The 16,764-nt window shown below is 40.1% G+C and overlaps 1 protein-coding gene across 17 annotated transcripts in view; it reads right to left on the bottom strand.

Moving 5' to 3' along the window:
• Positions 1-3,262: 3,262 nt before the first annotated feature.
• Positions 3,263-16,764, bottom strand: part of ADAM22 (ADAM metallopeptidase domain 22) — a 215,335-nt gene continuing 201,833 nt past the window's right edge. For 12 of the 17 annotated variants that reach the window (XM_087448379.1, XM_087448555.1, XM_087448604.1 and 9 more), the window contains 2 exons: positions 10,723-10,846; positions 3,263-7,138 (listed from right to left, as the gene is read on the bottom strand). In XM_087448379.1, the coding sequence (XP_087304505.1) occupies positions 10,740-10,846 (107 nt within the window). In that variant the 3' untranslated portion in view covers positions 3,263-7,138; positions 10,723-10,739. Of the gene's footprint in view, positions 7,139-10,722; positions 10,847-16,524; positions 16,612-16,764 lie in introns of all 17 variants that reach the window. The other 5 variants (XM_087448574.1, XM_087449046.1, XM_087449093.1 and 2 more) reach the window with 2 other exon arrangements.

Genomic DNA, 16,764 nt, shown 5'->3' with positions numbered 1-16,764 from the left:
CCAGGGAGAAAGTGTTCATGAGGCAAGGCAGGTGGATAAAGAGAGGAGACTCCGTTTGCCACCCAGCTGAGGAAACTGTCCAACGAACTGAGCATTCAGGCTTTACTAAAGGATCGTTGTATTGCTTATCAGACTGATGGTCCCTTCTTTAGGACAGCATGGAACAGAAAAGAAACAACACCCTAACAAACAGTACCTGCCATGAACAGAGAAACAGTGGTTGGGAGAAAAACAGGATTAAAGGGAGTCATGCATCAAAATTGCATAAATCTTTTATTGAAAGTCACTTTATTGAGGTTACAATGAGAGTAACATAGAAAACTGTGGTATTTTAGTAGCCTCAGAAGTGAATGAAGCGCCAGAAATCTGACCTCAAGTTACAGTGACCTTTAAAAAGCAAGATTTTGTTTACCTACAATGTAAGAACAACTTTATAACGAACAGCCATAAAACAAATCACGCTTGCTCAGGAAAGCGGTTGCCATATACATTTCAGTTGGTGTTTGCCATAACCCAGTACTTTTAAAAATAGCTTAAGAACCTGAAATGCGGAGTAGCAGAGAGACTATACTGTTAAAATGAAGCCAATCTAAGTATATACACGTGATTACCTGGTTACCAAAAGTGAAACCATGTTGCTATTAATACTTCCCCACGAAGTGGCTTCCACTGTCTGTGTAGATGAGACATCACCCTTCGAAGATGATACACGTGGAAAACACTAGCGCAGACCTACACTGGCTAACATATAAACTGCTATGTTTAGGTAGAAGACCCAGTTTCTAAAAGAAGTGTTTCTGGGATGCTAGATTGGAGGGGCAAGTCTCTTGCAGCAAGTTAAAAAAAAAAAAAAGGAGTACATGCGTAGTTATCCTGAATAAACCTGTTGTTAAGCACTTTTGAAGTTAGTTAGTGTAAAAAAAAAAAAAAAAGGTTTCCATACAAAACAAAGGTGTTGGGTCCTTTTTACCCATTAAAAGACTGGCTATTAGAATCACAGTTTGATTTTGTGCTGGATTAGAAAAGAAAAGGGGTTTCTAATCAGGCAGTGATACACATGTATAATTTAGCAGGAACTCTTGTATTATTACTGAATAAATGTATTCACATCAGCACTTTCTATATTGTGTTATCTGGTATAACTTAGCACCGCTGCATTTAAAGATTTGGGGCTATTTGCACTATTTTAGAGCTTGACCATCAAAACACAAATCCACATCTGAACCTTCATAAAGAGGCTAAGCCCCAAAGTAAATGTTGATTAGTATTATATGTATATATAAATTTTTTTTACTTGAAAGGAAAATGCACTTTTCTTCATTAACTCTTTGAAAACTTTACTGATGATTTTTTAAGCACATTATCTTAAGATTTCTAGTCTCATTGTATGCCTTTTTTTACAAATAAAAACTAAAACCACCTTCCCTGGTTTTGATTTCAAGGATACCTAAAGACATAAAATGATGATGCCCTTAAGCAAAACCCTGCAAGCCTTGAAGCCCCTCCAGGTACGGTACAGGTTCTATGAATAATGCCACGGACACACCAGGCAGGAGTGACTGACTGGCCCCTCATGGACTGGACCATGAAGTATTTATAGAGCTAACAGTAAAACTGCAGAGCACACAGGTCTGTCGTAGGCCCTCAGCACCTCTCTCTCCACCGCACCCCCAGTGGCCATCTGTGCTCTAGTGCACACTTGGCTTCTGAGCTCTTTGCATGGCTCTCCATTCTGCTCCTATGCCAGGACTAAATGCCCCATGACCTCCCAAAGCTCACTGCTTATCTCCCTCCATCCTGAAACACACCCTGAGGACCGATCTCTCAATGACTTCCAAAGTTGCGTAATCCCTGCCCACGTGCCGATGGCAGGAAACTAGAGGTGCCCCTCTCCCCCTATTCTGCACCCCTCTGGTTCTCGCAAGTGCCAGTTTAGGCAAAGAAGGGACTTACCTCCACGACAGTGACAGTTCCTAGTCAGGAGAAAGCTGACAGCTACTGAAGGGAGAGCGACTTCGGAAGCAGGAAGGGTCTGGAAGCATTTCTCAAACCCCACAGGGAAGACGCTTACTGTCGTCAGACTCTGGGTATTAAGGACAAAAATACTAGACGGGTTTTTGTGTTGTTTTTCTACTTATAATCTGAACCAGAAGATGCTCCATTTTGGGGGCCCTGACAAAGCAATGAAGAAAATGTGAATAGAAATATTCCCTGATTTCTAAGGTCCCGCGGCATCTTTGTTTGCTCTGCATCTGCAGGTGTAGAAAAGCCCTCTCGGAATTAAAAGCATCTGCCCACAGAGCATATGCTGTGAGCATGCGCCAACGGTTCCCAGCAGGTGTGGCTGCTCACACACATGCACATACACACACACACACACACAGAGCCAGATGGGCTGTTGCCTCTCAGCCAATTTTCACAGGAGCAGGCTGCGCACCTCACAACCCAGTAAACAGCGGAAGCTGTTTGGGAAAGCCCTTAGCTCTTCCGTGCCGGAGGAACCCTGCTCATCCAAAATCAGAGTCATCTTATCCACTCAGAAAACAGCTCAGAGAGAAAAACAAAAAGTTTGAGCCCCAAATTTAGTCTTATTCCATAGAAATGTTTGCTTCTTATATATTTTAAGCTAGTAGAATGAGAATGAGAAATTCATCTTGACTCCATTTAAGAAAAAACAGTATTGGGGTGGCAGTTTTAGACAAGAACACAGATGTGAAAGGAAAAAGATCACTAGGGGCATAAAAAATAGACACTATGCTGCAAATGGGAGTTAGAATATTTCAAGCAAAATTCACGCCCACTGGTAGGACGGCATTTTTTTTTTTTTTTTTTTTTAAAGATTTTATTTATTTATTTTTTCCCCCCAAAGCCCCAGTAGATAGTTGCATGTCATAGCTGCACATCCTTCTAGTTGCTGTATGTGGGACGCGGCCTCAGCATGGCCGGAGAAGTGGTGCGTCGGTGCGTGCCCGGGATCGGAACCCCGGCCGCCAGCAGCGGAGCGCACGCACTTAACCGCTAAGCCACGGGGCCGGCCCTAGGACGGCATTTAAAATACGCTGCCCCCGGGCGTCCAGGGCGGTAGGCGGCAGTGGTGTCCTCGCCAGGCCGGGGCAGCAGCCATCTGCCCTCCCGTCGCTCCTTCACTCCTTCCTTCAGGGCCGCAATTTGCTTTCCCCTCCCCATACACTCTGCAAGCTACTCAATATCCTCCCAATAAATTCCCTTTCCTTTAAGTAAAATAAAGTAAAATAGCCTTCTCTTTAGGTAAGGATTTATTATCATGTTGAATAACACGAGGAAATATTTAAAGCACTAAATATATAAGTTAAAACAACCATATGACAACAGGAAATAAAGAATGGATGAAATAAATGACCAAATTTGATTTTGAAATACTGAAAGAAGTGAGTAGAAATACCATGTTTCCTCTGGCCCATAGGTAACTATAACAAGTAAAGAACAAAATCTAAAAAGGTAAAAGGTGAACTAGCCACAAGAGATCTGGGACAATGGACAGGACTAAATTATGCAAATCTGCAAGGGAATCAACAGAAAAAAAAAAGAGACGGAAAATGACTTCCTTCTCTAGAAGTGTACAGAGTATCTAATTTTATTTTTTCAGCAACTTCTTTTAGAAACCCTATCAATCTTATGTTCAGAAATCTATGCTGGACTGACCTTATGTATAAACACAATTTTAAAAGCCTTTTTAAATTAGCAAGGGGGAAAAAGAGACTGTAGTGTCACGTAATAAAGCACCTAAATCAAACTGAAAAATATGTTTGGCGTTTTAACCCTACATTTACTTTACTAGTCAACATTTTTTTTAAGGAACAGCACTTTAAAAATACAGTTTCTTTAAAAAATACAGCAATTCCAGCAAATTGAAAGCCCTCATTATGCTCCACCATTTGAGAAGTTTATTCCTTTCCACAGGCTGCATGTGACCTGGGGATCAGTTTCTAGCTGGAAGTCTCCAGAGGAGGATGCCACTTCCTGTCTAAAGACAGCATGGCCAGACACACAGACCAGTTAGTCTGACCAGTCAGCTCCTGCAGGGCTCCCTGCTACCCCACACCTTCCTTGCTGATGCTCTCAGTGGGGACATTTAAATGTTTCTTTAAATCAGAATTTACTACACTGTAACGACTATGGGTAAATGGAACATCTCAGGCAGCAGGCTGTCAATCTGAAGTCTTATCTATGCACAAAACTTTAGAAAGAGAGGAAAAAGGCATACAATGGAATATAAAGGCCAAACAACTGCTCTCCTCTGCCTAGTATAATAGTCCTATAGTTGACTGGGGGATACAGATATTTGTTGCATGATACATACTGCTATGTGGCCTCAAAGTTCCTCTACAAAATAGATATTCAAAAAAAATTAATAATGCTGTGCTTGTATTTAGTGCCATGGGTCCATTTTCCCTGCCTCAGTGGATGAAAAGTCATCAATATTTAGATTTAATACATCTAGAACACTAACCATGAGTGTACACATAGGTACTTCTTGAAACTATCCATGGAGATTATAAACTTGTCAAAGAAGTTTGCAAATGGGTGTAAGAATGTTTAAACATTCTTAGATAGAATAGATACCCAGAATAGAACATTAAAGGTACTATAAAATCATATTCTCTCTGCAAATAAAACACTTTTCATTTAGTTCCATATGAAGGTCATTACCAAGGAGGATGACTATAAATGATATACCTCCAGAGCAACCATGCCTCCCAAAGGCACATAATAATGATTTTTACTTGAAATAAGTAAAAATAATTGAGAAAGCGAGGAAAGAGAGAGGGGTGAGGGGATCTATTGACTATGTAGCTAACCATTTGTGGATTCTTTCAAATTAGGGCTTGTGTAACCATAACTAGGAAGCATATTTACACGAGGCACCTTACATTCAAATCTATAAACTCTTTTATAGTCAAAATAAACCTTATAACAATAGTATTTTACACACTCAACACCAGAAAACATTCAGTGCACATTAAAGTGATCTTGGTCAAAAGCCACTTATTTGCTACATCTTTAAATCTGTCTGCTCTCCTGTCCTTGGCTTGAACTATGTGACAACATCACCCAACACTCACCCGAACCTCTGATGAGATCGTTTTACTGTTACTGTAGCATCGACAATCACATCCCTTCCTGTCATGAAAAATGCTGTTTACACTTTATCATTTTGGATGATTAAAATGCTTTTCAAACGTTTTCAAAGACTTTCAGAAGAGAGGTCCATCACAGAAGATGTAAACACACAGAGTATAAAACACTGCCTTCTACCTCAGCCCTTCGGTTGGGCCATCCAAGATGATTACGCATGGAGGTGGAATGGATTTGTCCATGGACACTACTGAGAGAGATCAAATTTAGAGGATATTTCTGAAATCTTGTCTGCAGATTCCATTCCTCTCAAGAAAAAGAAAATGAGGAAATTCAGAAGCACTCTTCACATCAAAGCATTTGATGGATCCCATCAATTTCTGAGCTCACTAGGGTAGCCTCCTTCGGGAAGCTTTCTTTCAGAATGACAGAGCTTCATTATGACAGCTATCAAACTTTGGCTTTAAAGAAGGGGCATTAACACGGATTTGTCACTTTACTATGGATTAAAAAATATATAGAGTTCAAAACGTCAGATTCTTTCTTTCCCTTGCCAGCTGTTTGAATAACTTCACAGTTGCAGCACACTTGTGGCTTTAGGTTTCTTTTAACCCTTTGTGGCCTGTTGAGGCTTCCCAGCCCAGCTGGTAGATCCTTCCATCATCTTGCTTCCAAGTCAGTGCAGAATGACCTGTTGGGACTCACGTCCCACGGATGATAAATATCCTTAATAAACAATGTAAAAGTTGTTTTTATTAAAAGAAGTCATTCATTTCACAGATAAAGGTAGGCCACAAAGGGTTAGCATATTGGCAAGTTGAAAGCTACCAAGGCATCAGCAGCCCGTGGTCTCATGTGTCTTTGGTGCACTTGCTTAATGCCAGCAGGACACACTGCTGTGGGGCTCACAGGCCTGGGACGAGCAGATGTGCTGTGGTACTGAAAGGTAACAGCTGCTGAGGCAGGCACTGTAGCCCCCAGAAGGAAAAGGGGCAGGCTGGAGGATTCCCAGGGGGCAGCTGGTCAGCAGCAGAGTGCCTGGAGGCAGGACAGCAGCTGCACTACTGGACTCCTGCCCCTGCGAGCTGTAAAGGCCAGAAGTTTTGCTGGGCATTTTGTTCTCCTGTTCAATTAATTACTCGGTAAAACTGCCTCCAGACTGTGCACAGCTTAAAGGGATAGCACATGTTTTGGACAAATACCAATTATGGAGAGACACATTTACAGCATTGACCACTATATTTACAGCATCATCTGCTTATAATCTTTAAAGACCATCTGATGGATGACGATGATGTGATTGTCTCTGATTGTTCTTAGGCATTTGGCAAAGTACATTTGTGTGTAACAGCTGCTTTTTTTTAATTCTAAAAATGTTTACATATGTACAGTTGTCCTTGTATGCTGATATAAATATGAAAAGTAAAAAAACAAAACAAAAATAAAAATACATGTTTCAAGTTAGCATATGGGATATTGCCCTCTCAAAGCTTTAAAGTCCTGCAGAAAAATCTTATATGTCTTAGCCCTGCATGCTAGTTTCTATTATGGGATGTTGTTTCCTTAAATGTGGAAAACAATAAAGAGAAGCATCATGCACATAGCATTACTGTCTATAATGAGGATGTGCTTCAGAATGTCAAGTTCTGAATCCACTATTGTCCCTTAGGAAACTTGCTACATTTGGGTCATGTGAGTTAATTTAGTGATATTTCTACGTATATCTGTCATGTGGATTATCCATTAACATACCAGTACCTTTATGGTTCCGTGTTATAATGTAACATTTCAGCAGTTCTTTTCAAGGTTCAGTTAAATCCTAAGCCAATGACAAAAAGTAAATGGTATCCAGATGTGAGACTTGGCTTCCTCTCCTCTGTGGCTTCTCAGAGGGTCTTCATATCGTCTGAAGAGCAGATAGATTTGCAGTGATTCCGTGAGGCTGGGTTTCTATAAAAGTTGAAGTAAACAGTTTCGATGTATCACATGTAAACAGTTGATCTTAAATGGATGTCTCCCATAGCTGCACAACAGAGAAAAGCAAAATTGCACACTGTGAAAGCACGAAACAAATATATTCTGAGCTATGAAGATAAAGATTTGGTGATCCCATCCATACTTACGTGACTGTGGACGCACACTTTTGTGAAGCCTAACAAATGGATAAAACAAACAGTCTAATTTTTTTTAGCTCTCTCTTTCCTCTAAACCTGTGTCTCAACCTTTTTAACAACTGCCACCTTTTAATACAAAAAAACTTCACATCCTCATTTAATGTTACTCGAAATTTTGAATAAATTAAATATTGTTTCTCAAATGAAATAAAATAATTTAAATGTTATTTTTTTAAACGACACATACCCTTCTTTTCCCCAGGATTCTCAAACAGCCAGCTGGAGCAAAGGTTCTCAACCCAGCTGCATATTTCAGTGATCGGGGGAGGTTTAAAAAATCCCACTGCCTAGGCAGCACACCAGACCAACTAAATCAAAACTTCTCTGGGTGGGCCTCAGGCATCAGTATATTTTAAAAGCCCTTAAGACAATTCCCACATACAGCCAACGCTGAGAACTACTGTCTTAGGGAAGTGTGATTCCACCAACACTACCACCACCCACTTAAAAATCACTGCCCCAGGCCTATGACCAGACTATGCACTCTCCAATTCCATCACTACCTCCTAAAAAATTGTCCTCTCTCAGGAGCTGACATGTCAGACTAGAATGATGCATCCAGGGCAGGACGTGCATTCCCTCACCTCTTCTCTCCTTGCCTCTGCCACCAGCTCTTTACACTGGCCCTGTTCATATCTAATTTCTACAGTGTTCAGTAATTGCCTTAATGGACTGAAAACAACTTCAGCACGATCAAATAGGAATGCAATTCAGTTCACCAGAGAAGGAAGGCCAGTTAAAAAAAAAAGCAAAATAGAAAAGAGATCAAGCTGATAAAATATTTCCAGGCAATATGATTTGGGTATCATTATTATAAATATGAACAAAGAAATCCTAAGACAGTGTGACTTAGGTTGCATCCAATTTCCATCCAAATTCCATTCTTATTGGAAATCTGGGGCATGTCATTGTATACCTAATGAGTTTCAAGGAAAGAAAGAGGAGAAATAGCTAAGTGATTAAGTGGATGTTTCTATATTGGTTTCCCTAATATGTCCTCATGAATCTTCATGGAAATCTTGTTCTGAATGCCCTTGTTGGCTACTCCACAAGGATTATGGTAAAGCTGCCTGTGTTATCTACCTTAGGTCTACTTTATACGTCCTTTTCATTAAAAGAGACACCCATCTTCTCACTCTTTGGAAACGAAATCTCTCAACTGTGAGGATTTGTGTGTGTGGACGACACCTGTTGTGGAGACAAGTGAAAATGAACAGTTAAACAGGCGGTTTGCAGGGTGTCTGAGGGAAAGAAGATCTGGACTGATGCTCAGATGATGGTATGGAGCAGTAAAGAGTTCAGACCTCAGCTTCAGTGAGCCCAGTTTCCTCACAACTGGTTATGAAGATTAAATAATAAGTGATAGCTTGCAGAAAGAAGAGAGCAACAAAGGAATGAACTCAGAAAACCTGAAGGTCATTATCCCAGTGAGGAAAAAGGAGGAAAGAGCTGGCAAGCCATCACTTTTAGGAATAGGCATGACCTTGGCCATGTCTAGATGGCTGTAAAAGAGAGGTCACTGATATAAAGATCTGCTTGTTTGATTCTCTACAGCCCCCAGAGACAGGGGCTGCCCATTCTGCAGGATGCTGCTACATAATCATGTGGATGTTCCACAGCAGACAGAACCAACCAGACCTCTCACACAACTGTCCCAGAGGCTTCAGTCTTCATAGTCATCCCACTCAGCCCAGGGAAGGAACCAAGGGCCAGCCATTTCTTCTGGGGAGCTGTCATTTTCATGGATTCTCTTGTGGGAACATCTCCAATAACCTGCACCCTGGAGTGACAACACTGGACTGTCCCCAACTAGACAGAGGAAAACAGCAGTGTAGGCAATTTACTGGGGGGGCAAAAGTGGGGTGTTATCCTTTGACAAGTCCCTGGGAAGGGGAGGAATGGCATCAGCCTTAGATTTCATTACCACATACGCATATCATGAACAACTGGATGTATAAACAAGTCTTTTTTTTTAAGGCCATAAAGCTGAGTGCTGGGAATCTGAGTTATCTTCTTCTTTTCCATCTTTTACCATTTCCCATATTAACACATGAAGGTAATTTTTTGTATGATTAACAAAACAGCACTGATTGTTTTTAAAGTCTGTCTGATTATAGTGATCTAATCAGGTTCTAATGAATTGTGTTTTCTTACTGACTCTGAGTTGATCGAGTTAAAATTTGAATGAGCCGTGTTTACTTTGAACCCCATAATTTAAGTTCAAGATCAGAGAGGCTTTGAAATATCTTTCAAACGAAAAAGCCTCGGAACCCAGGACCCACTAGCAGATAAATGTGTCCAGGCTTTTAAAGCTTTATTTTATTTTTTTGCAACATCATTTCTGAGAAGATCAACATTATAGTGTAACTGACCACAACAGAGCCTGGACATCAATAAAAGTAATTATTCTTTAGTTCTATCTTTCACTTAAGCTTCGGAGGACTGGTCTGCCTCTCTGAACTCGACTATATCTTCAATTTCACATGATGGATGTGTTCCAGGAATGTTGTGAGACTGAGTAGAATCATGATTAAAACATAAAAGAGGACTTAGTATTTAAATGAAACTTCTGGCGAATCCTATTTTTATAAAAACAATCAACTTCATATGTTTTTATTTTTAATTTTTTTATTTTTAATTTTTATTTATTTTTTTCCCCCAAATCCCCAGTAGATAGTTGTATGTCATAGCTGCACATCCTTCTAGTTGCTGTATGTGGGACACAGCCTCAGCATGGCTGGACAAGCAGTGCGTCCGTGCGCACCCAGGATCCGAACCCGGGCCGTCAGCAGCGGAGCGCGCGCACTTAACCGCTAAGCCACGGACCCGCCCCTCATATATGTTTTTAAATCTGGCTTTTTAAAATATAGACAGTTGCTAAATTTCACCATACCCTTAGCCATACTCTTTTAATATTACAGATTTTCAAGTCCCCTTTCCTCGTATCCAAATTGCACTCCGATCTCCAAGACAGTGATCTGATTTTCTGTTACAGGTGCCTATTTCTAAAATCCTATTGGGTGTTATTAGCCAGTGAAAGGCCTGAGTAAGCAAACTGGGCATGGAAATGAGGCTAGTTTACTTAATCTCTGGCATTTCCAGGTATATCAAAAAACTGATAAAGCAAAATACATTCTCTGTTTTGTCTATTCCAGTTGTAATATGTTAGCTACCATGAATAATAAAAGATATAAATATATAGCAATGAATGATTAATAGATCCCAAATATTTCTAGAATTTATCAATGCAGTAATTAAACTAATCTGCAAATAAAAGTCTGAGCCCCAAAGCTCCAAGAATCTTCTATTTTTCAAATTTAATTTTTTCATTTTCTTGTACATAAAGAAAAATGCCTCTCTCTTTTAAAACATGAACTCACAGATCAACGATAATGACCAGGGATGTTAGTGTACGGAGGAAGTTTCCACATACCCTGGCACTTTGTCGGTTCACTTTCTTCTCCTCGTCGGGAAGTGGAGGCATTGGGTAGGGGTATTTTCTGCTGGAGGCAATAGACCCAGTTGATGAAGAAGGAGACTTGGCAGGAGATAAAGTCCTGAGATGTTGAGAACACATGAAATAAATATTAAGTGATTGCCTAATATCTTTTTCAAATATCTGAAAAGTGGGTTCAGAACAAACTCTGATTTCTACTGTCATAGGCCACTACTGCACAGGTTTAACTACTGGGAGATACTCTCATTCACAACACTGGAATGCTGGAATTTGTCTTTCTAATTTCATAACTGCGATGGTTTGTTTAAACGTTAGTACACAGAATCATACTTTTTAACTAGAAAGCCAATAATGAAGTTTCCTATAGAATAGCTAAAAAGCTAAAATGGAGGAGGGATAAAATTATTCTAAGAGTTCATAATGGTGAATTAAGTGTACAACATATTAATATTCTGCCTTATTTTTACCACTTAATGTAAAAAATGGTTTTAGTACAGTAATTCCAATTATATTTTTAAGATCTGAAAATACACACAATTGACACATATTATTAGTTGCTAAGTCACACACCAGTTCACACAAAACCCATGCATTCAGAGGCCAGTGTTAGTTGTGAAAGAACAAAGGCAAATACAGGGGTTTTAATAATAAATTAGTAAACATGCAAGCAGTAAGGAGTGCAGAGTTCCAGCCAAACAGAGAGTCTGATGAGAACATACAAAAATGGTCTGATTAGTCCCTACCATCAGCACTTCTGGACAGGGGAGGATTCTAAGCCATAGAAGTAGGTCCTGATATCCCACGTAGGGTATACTTGACATGTCAATAAGGTGGCTACACTTTAGTGACTGGAATTTGACTCAACTAAAACAAAACACAAAACCCTTCCTATTTGGATAATGTGTTCTCTTCATCATGGAGATACTCCATATGAGAGATCTGTGTAAGCTCTTGGTGTATTACGCTGTTCTTGTTTGATTCTGCATGTGCAGTGGTAATATTTGTGATTAAGCTGAGCACACTGGAAAAGCCCATATTTGCTACCTTGTCTTTAAAGTGAAAAAAACAGCTGAGAGTGAAAAGTGTCCACTTACACCGTATCAGTGGAAAAGAGATGTGATAATTTGGCGGTAGCTATCCATTCACAAATGTTACCACTGCTCAATTCACGTGAGAGCATCAGTACTTATTTCATTAGGAGGCACCTCACCTGTGGTGAGTGACTGAGCCTAGGCGCGTTGGTGGTGGGGTAGCATTGGTTAGGGGCAGATCTACTGCCTGCACTGCACGCAGCAGCATAAAGATGTCTTTTTTTCCTCCCTTACTTTAAATTTTGGTCCCCATCCATATATTATCCTTTGCTCTGGTTCTGCCATAGTTTTCAAAACAGTTTCTATTTCATAGACACTGAATTCAAACTAAGGTTTGAAAATAATTTTTCCTGAGATCCAAATAAATAATTCTTGCTCAATTTTAAGAATCAAGGGTCATTCAGTTTACTTTTAATCTGTAATTCCTAATGTTTCCTCTATTTTTGGAAAATGTCCAGGACGACTCCTCAGTGTGAACTGTTAGAATATTGTGGCTGTTTGACTTCTCTTGTGTTAATGCTTTCCACTGCAGAAGAGATGGGTGGAACTAAGAATATTAGTACTTCAAATCCTCTAAAGTACTATTAAAGCAATGTACTACTGCATATTTTTGTAATTCAGAAGTTAATGATTTTTTTTAACCTTAGGAAAACATTTCAAATAGGACTACGATCTGTAGGAAACAAATTCAGTATGTGTAGAATGAGGACAAACTTTCATATTTAGGTATTAAGATATATCTTTCTAAAACAAGGGATATTAACCTGGCTTTGGATTTTTAGCCTAATCGCTACTGATAAGATACCCAAATTCAGGAAAGCTAGTTAGGTACACAAACAAATAACTAAATCTTGTTTACTTTAGGGGATCATGCAAAACGAGTCATCTTTTTAATTTGCTATAGTGTGTGTGTTCACAGCATGAGCTGTTAGCTTACAGCTTTAGTCACGCCAGCTGTTCACTTGGCCTTGGGTCCAAAAGGCCAGCTTTGTACCCATACAAGGCCATTCCAAAGAGGGGTGATGAAGTCCAGTCTTCCCCTCTAATATCTCTCCACGGCCATAGCCAATAATAAGTTGAAACAAAAACAGGAGGTATTCTCTAGAACCCCAGAGAAATGGCACATATACTACTTCTCACATAAACACACTCGTTAACTGACACTTTGGACCCTGAGGGGAAGAGAAGCCAAGCAGGACAGTTTTAGTAGGGGCAAGGGGCATTGGGTCCTGGAGGTGGGGTGGGTGTGACAGCAAAAGGGGATTATCATGGGGGCAAGGAGAGCACCAGAGCAGGAGTCAGAATAAGAGCAGAGAAAAAGGCAGGGTAAATCAGGTTAGGGAAAATAAAAACACACTCAAAATTTCTCACAAATGTCCAAGAAAGACATTTCTCCAAAACCACCTCCAGGCTCTTTTCCGACCCTGGCTACTTGCCTGGTGGTTCCAATCTGGCTTTCACTGAAAACCAGGCACTGGCCCAGCTCATTCACTTACAAAGTGATCTTTGGAAAAATGTTAACCATTATCATTACTGCATTTTTTAAAACTATAATAACCATAGTGGGTGCCATTTAGAATTACACAAGGAAGCCATGTCTGTTCGGCAATGGATTGTGGCCTCTCTTTGGGTTACATTAGACTTTCTGCGCTTGCCTTTTGTACCTCGTGCCTGTAAGGCCCATCTCAGTTCAGCTGTACCCCCCAAAACAGGCTAAATCCAGGCCAGTCACACATGAGGGACATAGGTCCACCCCTTATTCACTTGACTGGGTTCATATGCAAATTTTATAGTAGACTAATCTAGAAGGATTTATAAAGTGTTTCCTAGGATAGGATTTAAGTGGTCAATATCCACCCTGCTACTTTTAAGTAATTACAGTGAAATGGAAAGGGAACAGGCTTTGGAGTCAGATGGAGCCAGGCTCATAATTCTGGTTCTGACACTCAACTAGCTGTGCTATCTTCAGTTACTCTCTGTGCCTCAGTTTCCTCCACCCATAGAAAGGGAAGAAGAATACCTACATCTCATGATGTTGTGAGAGAGAAAGGTAAATAATAGGCACTCAATACATAAGTTATTGTTGTTAGTTTCTTTTCAGCGTTATTGCATTTTCCATAAGATCATGGAAGTGGACTCAAAAACCATTGATGAAGTGAGTAATCAACTGGATAATACCCAAGGACACTTTCTAAGAGCATGTAAAGCACTGTCGCCAACAGAACTGCCCCCAGGATCTAGGTGTGGGCAGATAATGCTCTTGCCCTGACCTCACCTGCACCTTCTGGATGACCTGAATACACGCTGACAACAAAGTGAGCAACCACTGTCATATGAGAACTGGGTAAAGGAGCGGAGCTAAGGCACTCTGACCACTCCAGATCTTTTGGCATTTGCTTTGCTCTTTGTAGTGATGTGGATACTATATGTTAAATGCTGGGCTATATTTTGGACCAGTTTGCCACAGTCACAAAGTCCCCATTGCATTTTGATAAGGATGCCACACACCCCACACCACACGGGTGATTAATAAAGTGCCCTTTGCCCTCATTGGTGGTTTTGGCAGGAGAGGTAATCCTGAATGACCTGGCGGCAGATGAAGCAGACCTGAGCTTAAGCTTAGGGTTGGCAAAGCAGAAGGCAAGGTGTGGATGCACTGTGGGCTCCTATGTGAGGCTTGGCTTGGATGGAGAATGGATGAAATTCTCTCTGCTGTGTTAGAATCGTTGTGTTAAAAGCCCTGGGGTATCTCAATTATTCACCACTTGCACAGAAATTCTGTGTCGATTTTCAAGTCTTACCAGTATGATCCTTATTAACCCCAAAATGACAGTTAACTTATAACCCTCCACTGAATTGTATCTAGTCTTTAAACACAAATATGAATTTTTAATAATTCTTAATGTGACTATCCACTGAGGAACCAACATCTCACATTAAGAGAGGAGACAAAGGAACCCTCAACAATTGCCCTTGCAGCTGGGCACGTGCAACCGGGGGTGCCAAAGCATTTCCCCATCCAAATTGCGTTTAGTCATGCAGCTTCTGGGCAGACCTGGGTGATTTCAAGAAATGTGAACTCTTCTCTGGGAGCCACATAAACTACTCAGCTCACCCAGGGGAGGTGAATCAACTCTTCCGGGGTACCATTTCACAAATTATTGCTGCAAAAATGCTAAGTCCATTTAGGTATAAAAGCCCTAGCCCATATGGGACCAAAGTCATTCTGTTTTGATTCCATGGCTGATACAAATTACAATCTGCCCACAAGCCTGAGGAAAATAGAAGGAGAAGTAGGACTGCAGGTGAGCCAAGACTCCAAATAATATTCAAAATCATCTTACCTGTCTTCCTGACGTTGGCCATCTTGGGAGCTACAGGTGAGGGTGGGATGTTTGATGTGAGTGTATGTGTATGAAATTCAGTGGGAAAATGGTATAAGCAGAGGGACAGGGCAGGAGGGAAATATGAGGTATAAAAGCAGGGTATATTTTTGTGAGCAGGCAGGGGTTATGCTTTCCTTGGGATATATGCAAATAGATGGATCAAATTAAAATGCAGGTAGGTCTAATCATTTTCTCAAACTATACGTGTCTAAACTAAATGGTACACTGGAAGAGAAAGTCCACCTTATATGGGTGCTGAGAGTTAAATACACAAACATATTTTAATAGCTGTTAAATGCTGACCCAAGTCATGGTAATGAGTAATCTAAAAGCTTACTGTTAAGTTATGTTCAGGAGAGGTAGTAATTGAGCCTATACTTCTTCTTTACATTAGTTGTCCACAAAGCAGTCAGATATAAAGGAGGCATGAACTTCTAGGAAATCATTTTGATATTATAATGAGTGAAAAAATGCCATTAAGAGCTCTTGGAAATTCTCTCTGACTTCTAACATTAAGCTGAGCTGCAGTGACTTGAGTACATTTGCTAGTTTCTAAAATGTAGGGATACTCTGCTCTTTTGTGCACCAAGAACATGTTTCTGATCTGCTTCCTGTTCTATTTAAAGTGTTTGACAATGACATTCTTACTGGGATAAAAAAATTCTTCAGATGCTTTGTTGAGTGCCCATAAAACACTTCCACACAGCCCTTCGCTGGTAGCACATGGTTGTACTGAGCAAAGAAAACCTAAACTCATTCCATACACTCTCAAGTGGTCAGTAATCTCTCAATAATTTTCAAGTTACATCAAATCATTGTTTTTACTAGAAGTAACTTCTGCTGCATTTCACTTAGTTTCTTTTCATGTTTTTCCTTGAGTTTTCGTACGCACGATGTACTCTTAAGGCAGTAAGCAGGAAAAATGCACTATGACACTGCTAAATTCTAGAAATTAAATTATTCAGGTTAATAGTGCTTCTTTATTAGTGGAAAGTATGTTTCATGCCCATGGAACACTACACAGCATAAAATGAAGAGAAGCTACTAAAAAGCTCAAGATGGTGATAGGGACATGCACTAAATGACAACCCTTTCAAATGGCTTCATTTGAAACATTCAGAAAAGAACTAGACTTGCTCTCAAAGGCAAAAACAGGGATAAAAAGGCAGCAAATAAACAAGAACCCTTTTCCACCTATGGGAACTTGTATTGGGAGATACAAGATAGAGAGCCAGTCACACTACAGTATTTGTATGTGCTGGGAGAGTTTGAAAAGGATATAAAATTAATTTATAAAATACCTAAAGTATGGTCCTTCAGTGTTTTTATTCACATCTTCTACCCACTTAGCTACATTATAGTCTCTTTTGAACCATGGGTTTAAATACCTGCAGAAAGCAATGGAAGGAACAAAGAAAGCAGAACAAGATAGAAAATCTGAAAATACATAGCACAAGCTTAGCAAGGATGTTCTTCACCCTCCAAATGCAAGTGACTATGGCAAATAAACCAGGATGGATGTTGGGTGATTATGAGGTAGT

This window comes from Ceratotherium simum, chromosome 1, assembly GCF_057802395.1.
Source record: "Ceratotherium simum simum isolate JZ-2026a chromosome 1, ASM5780239v1, whole genome shotgun sequence".
NCBI classification, from domain to species: Eukaryota; Metazoa; Chordata; class Mammalia; order Perissodactyla; family Rhinocerotidae; genus Ceratotherium; species Ceratotherium simum.
Note: the sequence above shows the minus strand (reverse complement) of the source record. Positions and strands in the feature narration are given on the sequence as shown.